The 8,120-nt window shown below is 31.6% G+C and overlaps 1 protein-coding gene across 2 annotated transcripts; it reads right to left on the reverse strand.

The window, feature by feature from the left end:
• Nucleotides 1-722: 722 nt before the first annotated feature.
• Nucleotides 723-7,850, reverse strand: LOC128161495 (B-cell receptor-associated protein 31-like). Of its 2 annotated transcripts, none has more exons than XM_052824784.1 (8): nt 7,830-7,850; nt 7,410-7,503; nt 5,758-5,858; nt 4,372-4,519; nt 3,577-3,715; nt 3,059-3,152; nt 2,343-2,443; nt 723-1,600 (listed from the first exon to the last, which is right to left on the reverse strand). In XM_052824784.1, exons 2-8 carry the CDS (start codon nt 7,499-7,501, stop codon nt 1,562-1,564), a joined length of 714 nt encoding a protein of 237 aa, XP_052680744.1. In that variant the 5' UTR covers nt 7,502-7,503; nt 7,830-7,850; the 3' UTR covers nt 723-1,561. The 2 variants fall into 2 exon arrangements, with proteins under 2 accessions (XP_052680744.1, XP_052680743.1); XM_052824783.1 differs by having other exon boundaries at nt 7,713-7,833.
• Between the last annotated feature and the right edge of the window lie 270 nt (nt 7,851-8,120).

Raw genomic sequence — 8,120 nt, forward strand, 5'->3', positions numbered from 1 at the left:
TATGCTGAAAAGTTAACCCTCGTGCACTTCAATATGACCTTTTCATGGGCTTTAATATTTTAATCGAGCATTGCTATTTTTATTTAAAACATCATTTCTTTACAAATCTGGGTGAAGAAGCTAACACCGCACTCTGTCCCAGATTTTTTTTTTTTTGATATCACAATTTACTAAATTGGTTATTCGATATCCATAAATACTTCATACTTAAAACACTAATCATTCAATAATTATTGAATGAACATTTCCCAAAACTGTTCCTTTCAACATCCTCCGTTGTCAAGTAAGGTTGAAGTATGTGACTGAAAATAAAGTCTAAAAGGTTTTGCACTGAGTGCAATATAATACTAGCATTGCAGAATAGTTGTGTGATGAGTTCCAAGACTTTACAAACTGATGAAAGACGACAGTATTTCAACATCATAAAGATTTGTATATTAAAATCTTTTCGTTCCAACTTATGTCGAATTCCCAAGAGCAAAAGAAATGACAAAACAAGAAAGATGTTTTGCTCGTTTCCCCCTTATTTCAATCTCAATTTTACAGGTGATCCCAAAAACCCAGTGAGTGTGAAAATAGTTTTCATTTAAAAGTTACTCATACACAAAAATGTTATCTTACTGTAAATTCAACCGTCCAATTCATATCATTGTCACTGTGTCCATTAATTACATTTGAATGAAATAAAGATAGCATAAATAAAGTACCATTCAAAACCAGGCTTCATTAGGGTGAAATTTTTTATTGCACAAATACACATAAATGAAAGAAACTGTTCATTGATGCAAATCAGGTCCACGATTTTTTCAGGTAATTAAAAATCAGTGCGTATCTTGCAATTCAAAGTACATTAACTACTAACTATAAATTAGGACAGTCAAATATTTGGAATTATACACTATTTTTTGTAAATGCCTAGTACATATTATTTTCTAGATAATATTAATGAGAGAATTTTTTTTTGGTTTACAAAATATATCAATTACTAGATACATTGTATCATAACATGGACAAGATTGAATAAACAGTCCATTTGACTAAAAGTTGGAGCAAGTTACATGTACTTTAGTATTTCAAATTGTTTTTTTAAACATCAAATGAATATTAAACAATTTAAGTCATGATCAAAACTTATCTAAAAATACACATTATCACACCTTTCCCTTCCAAAATCAACTATTCAAGAATGTCAAGTAGATAAATATAAAGCTCACAGACATTAATAAATAAATAAAAACAAAAAAAGGCACAGAGCAAACTTATTATCTTTTCTAACGTACATTTCATAAGAGTGTAACTTTCCCGTCATAAATAGAACATTCATTTTTATCATATAATACATTTCTAAGAACACTATGTACATGTACGATGTACATAATAGGTAATTATGGGTAAATACCGTAAAATACCATTTATCACACAAAGGGCTGCAAAAAAGACCATGAAAATAAAATCACAGTTTTACTGCAGCAGAAGGAAAAATACAAAATTTATTGATACGTCCTCTAATTGTCATGGGTTTGTCCTTGAACTCTCCTTGACCCATTTATTGAAACCTAATTTAATTATCCTTCTTGGAGCTCTCTGTGTCAACTTGTTTCTATGGAAATAAAAAGAAGAAAACAATATGAATCAAATTTGAAAGAGAAAAAAACACAGTTAAGATGATCTTTATAAGAAGCTTCATATTGAATGAAATCTAAAAACAGATTTAATTTTTTTTTATTTCTGACAAGTTGTATTATAAATTTTCATTAGACTATTCTGCATCAATAATTTAGACACATGCATTATACAATGAACAGGAACAGTGTCACATGCATGTCTATTGAGGCTGTAACACCTTCAAACTCATACTCTGAGAGAGAAGCTAACCCTATATATTGGCCAATAAGTTTCACCATTATTCCAAATTTACAATGTGAAAGAAGATACTAGGACTTCAGGCCAAATCAAATTCATTCTTAAGTTCAGGCCAAAATTTATAAAAAGAAGTGAGAATCAGCGAGTTTAACTTGTCAAATGAGTCATGATCTCTCTTTTTCATTGAATGAGTATGATGTGATGTATTTCAGCTGTACATGTATGTGCACAACATTCATTTTTGGAGCCTTAGATTACACCATAAAAATTTTAAAGTAAAGATCGATTTCTCTTCCACAAAGGTTTGATTATAATTAATTATAATTAATATCAGTTCATGATAGACAAATCTTGAAAATTTCAGTTGTATCACTGTCACTGCTACAATTAAAACAATCTGAGTAAACCTTTAAAAAAATAACAACAAATAATAGCATGAGAATCCATATTCTATTCAATAGACATTGGGTCCAACTGACCTGTAACTTTTCATGCTCCTTCAACAGGCGATCATACTCATTATTCGTGCTAGTAGCTTGGGACTTCAGAGTCTCCAAATCAACTTTTGTCTTCTTCAGTTCTGAAACAAAAGAAGCAAAATGCAATACTTTATAGTAAAGGATGCATTCATATTTAATACAAGATGACCAATAAATGGAAGAAAAAAAACCCAAACACTTCTTATTATTTGTGTTGTATGATCCCATAAATTTAGTTTACAGAGTAAATAATTACACAGATACATCTTTCGAAAACAGAAATCCAAAAATATTTTTTTTAATCAAATGCACTCAATTCAGAGATTAAGTTTTTAAATGTGCTAGATGTTTCCCATTGGCGAGTGTGTTTTTTGGATAAGAAGCATATGGCTCACTGGTCGTAAGTGTTACGTCAATTATACAAAAAGACTGCTGGGTCAATCCTCACTGTGGTCACCCTATGTTGTGTGTCTTGCACTTAGACAATGTACAATGAACTTGATCTGCATTGTCTCACTCCAACCAGCTTTATATAAGTACTGACTCATGCTGGGGGTTAACCTGCGATGGACTGGTGTCCCATCCAGGGGAGAGTAAATGACTCTCATCCGCTCAGCACTACGGAAACCAGAGATAGGCACCTGACCCTATGCACTTCAACGCCTCGTGAAGAATTCAACTTAACGTAATATGTTCATAGAGAGAGAGATTCCTACCTTCTTTAGTCTTGACTAGCTGTTCCTTAGTCTGATCCAACTTGACAGCTATATTCTTCTCCTCCGGATCCAGGTCTTCATGATCTTCTTTCCCCTAAAAAACAAGCACAAGTTTTTAGTGTGCTTTTTAAATTGTGTAAGAAATAAAAACATTCAAATCTGACAAAGACTAAGTAAAAACAACACCAATTTGTAATGGAAAAAAAAAACCAAAACAGTTATTTGCCACTAAAACACTAACAAGAGTTACCAAAGTTTAAATCAAAATCAAGTCAAAATTACAAGACTGATATATATATAGGTTTGTCATCTGCTACTTTAGAAAAAAATATCTCATTTTTTATTCTATAAATTAAACTGCTTTATCCGAAATAAATCAGTCGTCATGATTTTATTAACTTTAAATCATTTAAATTCATGGGGGCCATATTTCATAACAAAAATTACACCTTGTACAAATTTTTGGCGGCAGGTAATTATGTTCATAATTTCATAACATAAGATTTGCTAAACCTCACCTTATTGACAGAGTTATCTTTCTCTTCCATCAGGCGTTTGGCGGCTTCAGTGGCGCTCTCAGCCTGCTTCTTGTATGCCTGGCACTGAGCAGCGAGCTTGGCCTCCTCGTTAATCAGGGTCAGTAATCGCCGGATAATGCTGGAATCGGAGAAGCATAAATCCAATATTTCAGAATTTTCATCACAACATGATCAGCATATTAATACACAAGTCACTCATCAGTGGAATCTTGACAATTGCACAGGCAAAATACCCAAGCCATGAGCATTATTATTAAATGTTTTGATTTGTTTTGTGTATCTAGTGATCAAGAGGCAAACAATAACCCTAACAATAACAAAAATACATGTAACAGTCTTGTAACTTATTAACTGGGGCTCACTTTTATTTCAAAATTAGTATGTTTATCCTTTTAGCATGTTCAGCATTGGGGGGGGGGGATCAAAGATAATTCTTTTATCAATAATGAACAATAAGAACTCAAATACATGTAGGAGTCAAGACCATTTGCTCCTTGTATTGTAACAAGCAAAGAAAATATCAGTGTTTTGACGACAACAACACAAGGTAGATTAATTTCAAACTGATAGTAATATGCAAATCTAATCATTACCTTAAAAAATATATCCAAGAAAGTGACATGTAAATACTTAGTCTAGTAATTTTTCAAAATAAAAAAAACAATTTACTGGTATTTGAAACATTCCCTAATCCTCTACAATCAATATTTTTATTATCTAAAACAAATAAGAAGTCAATGAACATGTCATACAAAAAAAAAGAAAACCACTTACAACCACAGAAACAGGGCAAATCCAGAGATGTAGAAGTTTCTCTGGGCCCTGAACAGTCTCATCATGGCCAGGTTTGCAGCGTCGGGGTTGTGTTTAAGATCCACTTCATCTGTGGGGGCAGTATACTTGTGAACTTCTCTGATGGAATCTACAATTTATCAGAAAAGTTTTGCAGAGAACATATTCTATATAAGAATGTTGCTACATGTACTTCTACAAGTAGGATTTTAATGTTCGTCAATTTGCTTCTTACATCATGTACACACTTGTTTACATCCATCTACAAAATAACTGGATTTTTCTACTCGCTACTTTTTTTTTGGCTAAATTTTGCAGCATTATCTCAAACAAAAAAAAGTTGAATTTCAAATATTGTGTTAATTTTTTTAATAATCAAAACATGTATTGATTTGGATATTAAACACAAGATATCTGTCCGCAAAGTAAGTGCTCACTAATGATACCCCCCACCCCCTTCCGAAGTAAATTATATACAAAATAAGCAAAGTTGACATTTAACAGGAAGTTGTCATCAAATTTGTTCAAAAATGAATACCACCATATGTCATGCTTAAACAAAGACTGTGTTAAAATTTCAATCATCTGCAATGAATAGTTGCTGAGAAATCCTTGACAATAGCTTTGTTTGGTAGGGTGTAACGGGGCTAAAATTTTTGGTAAACACAATGAAAAATCATGTTTTAAACTGTTATTTCCAATGAAATATATAGGTACATGCGTATTGAGGAACAAATTTCGGAGTTTTGTCCATTTTTGACTAATAAAATATATCTAAAATGCCTACAGTCTCCCCAAAAACGGAATTAAACAAGCTCTTGACCTTCTCTTTAAAATGATGTCAGATTGAATATAGGTATAGGGATTACTTTTCCCATGAATTAATATAAAACTTCATGCATCTGTCGTTAATAGTTGATGAGAAAATTGTGACAGAAATTTGTTTTTTACAGATCTCGACAGACACATAAGGGTTAAACAGTATGCTCCCCTCTCCTCTTCAGAGCAGGGGATATACTATTAAAAAAAATCCCTAAAATAAGCAGACAGTAAAAGACTCCTAAATTTTCAGAGTTTGAATAGCCTTAACAGTGGATATGATAAGAAATGGTAGCAAAATGACAAAATTTTAACTAAAGAAGGCTAGATGATCAACAAACTAACCATCAGATCTTCCTTCAGATATGATTTGTTTAACTATATACTATTAATCAGTAAAGAAAAAAACCTTGCATTTTTTTTAGCTTTGAAATTTGAATATTTTGCTATATCTTTGTACTAAACTCTTATTTTAAAGGAGATTAATATAGTCTGAAAATGGCCGGCCACGACCAACCAGCTCTCTTAAGATAAATGTGCATGTCTTACCCACAAATAGTATTAACAGAATGGCAATGAACACATTGAAGTAAATGTTGGAATAAGCCGAAACACCAGACACAAGTCGAGATCTGAAAATCTTCTGCCATCTGTAATAGAAATTCAATGATTAAATACAAGAATAATTAGATAACAATTAGAAAATGTTCAGTAGGTACTAAAAATAAGCTCAATTCAAGTTATATGGCTACATGTAGATATTATCAAAAAATTATATCTTTAAGTTAATTAATTCTAAATTTAAAGTCAATGCAGCACAATTTGCATTTTAATAAAGATTAACACTACATTTGTATTTGAATACTCCAAGTGAACACACCTCAATTCATATCCATCAACACTATATTATAAATTTTAATACATTAATCTAAATATATGATTCAGCATACAGTACAACAAGCTTATTTAGCAAACATTAAATTGTTTGTAATGAATTGACATGTAATTGATATGAATGTACCAGTAAACATGGTAAAGTGAAGTGATTTTCATTTCCTTCCGGTTTTATATAAACTTATTGTGAAGCTAATAGATGTATATAGCGAAATTATGTTTATAACAAAGCAAATCACCTATGGCTATCCCTAGCATTCGTTATTAGCATGTTTTACTGTATTTCAATCTATTGGACATTCCATACAATTCCTGTCAAGTTTTAAGTTACACTGTATGAACATTAGATATGACAATTTGTCTACTTCAGAAGTATAGCTAGCACCAGGACAAACATTGTCTCTTACAATATACCATATTCTGCCTTCAGTTACCATCCAGCATTAGTTAGAATTTGGGGATGAAAACAAATCTGTAAATGCTTTGATATTTTTACATGATGATGTCATAAAATACATGTATCTACTTGTATGCTGAATTATATCACCTATTGCTTAATTACTTGTATTTGATATTTATAAATTACTCAGGGTTCTAACAAAATTTATCTAACAGACATGAGAACAAATACCCAAATAACTTTTAAAATGGCGCTCCCTCTAGCTTGTCAGGTTGAAAAAATGTAACTAAAATTTAAATGTCGACAGGGATTTTGTATAGCAAATAACATTAAATTACCCTGATAAACAGTTCTTAGGACAGACTGGTGTATAAATTAATACAACGATATCGATACCTGAGCAAATTTTTTTAAATCTTTCAAAAATGTCAAAGTTTCATATATCGACTATTTTTAGACTGCATGCCTACTATGAGAGTACATTGATGGAGGAAGACTAAGTAAAGTTGTATAAATCTTATGAAGCTTATCTGGAGTGTGAAAAACTTTCAGATTACCTATTTGTGACAAAAATAGTGTACAGATAAGTAAATTGTCCAATGCTTATTTAAAAAATAATGAAATCACTATGGACATGTTTGGGTAACACAGAGCCCAATTAAATTAACTTTGAATCCTTTTTCATGTTTTCATTGAGTTGCAATGTATCGTGGTATGTATCGTATCGCATCTCAGGTATCGTGATTTGTACCGGATCAGCGAAGAACAGTATTTATATTTGTCTCAGAACTGCTAATGAGTATATGTATTAGGTTATAGACACGGTCACCCGTTATATTTTAGTAAGAAAAGATCACTAAAAACCTTTTGCTCAAGCATTTGAGTTGTAAGAAAACAAAACACAAACCTTCCAGGTGAAACAAATGGTAAGAGTAATATGATTACTACTGCAATCTCAATGTACATAAAAGAAGCCACAAAAGTCCATTGGAGAGCCATGTCTGAAATAAAGAATAAGAACATGCATCTACTGTATGAATAAGATATATACTATGCATTAGTGCTGTCACTTTATCGTTTGCACTTCATTGCGCAATTAACGCCCTCTCCGATTACATTCTGTATTATCAGTTCATAAAAAAAAAAAAACTAAAAACATGATAAACGCAATATTAGATATATAACGTTAGCGTATGCATTTTTCTCACACCTTTGATATCCTTAAATGCTAAGACGTAGCTGCAAAATTAAATGAATAAATGTAATCAACACGTCATCTCTAATGAAATAACGAAATAACGTTGCGTTACAAATGTATGACAGGTACCTCTAAAACCGGAAGTAAGATAACTTGAGCTTGGGGATGTCTAATAACCGATAATATACCTTGTTGACCTGTTTTGCAACAGACCATACACGTACACACTGGGATTAAGAATAATATTATTGTTCGGTGTTATATTTTCTTAATTTGTATGTCAATAAATATATTTCCATATAAATTTTTGTTGCGTATATCTTCATTTTATTTTAGATTCGGCAATAAATACATGTACAACACCCAGGAATAGGAAAAAAGTAGAAGTGTGCCGAATGTCCAAAGTCGCTCCGAAAGAAA

This window comes from Crassostrea angulata, chromosome 8 (genome assembly GCF_025612915.1).
Source record: "Crassostrea angulata isolate pt1a10 chromosome 8, ASM2561291v2, whole genome shotgun sequence".
Lineage (NCBI taxonomy): Eukaryota > Metazoa > Mollusca > Bivalvia > Ostreida > Ostreidae > Magallana > Magallana angulata.

Bases quoted from the DNA above. Each gene is read 5' to 3' on its own strand.
- LOC128161495 (XM_052824784.1), bottom strand. From the start codon at position 7,501: ATGGCTCTCCAATGGACTTTTGTGGCTTCTTTTATGTACATTGAGATT. The intron at 3,153-3,576 runs GTGAGGTTTAGC...CTTGTTTTTTAG, and splicing joins AAGATAACTCTGTCAATAAG to GGGAAAGAAGATCATGAAGA. The intron at 2,444-3,058 runs GTAGGAATCTCT...CTTTTGTTTCAG, and splicing joins GCTAGTCAAGACTAAAGAAG to AACTGAAGAAGACAAAAGTT.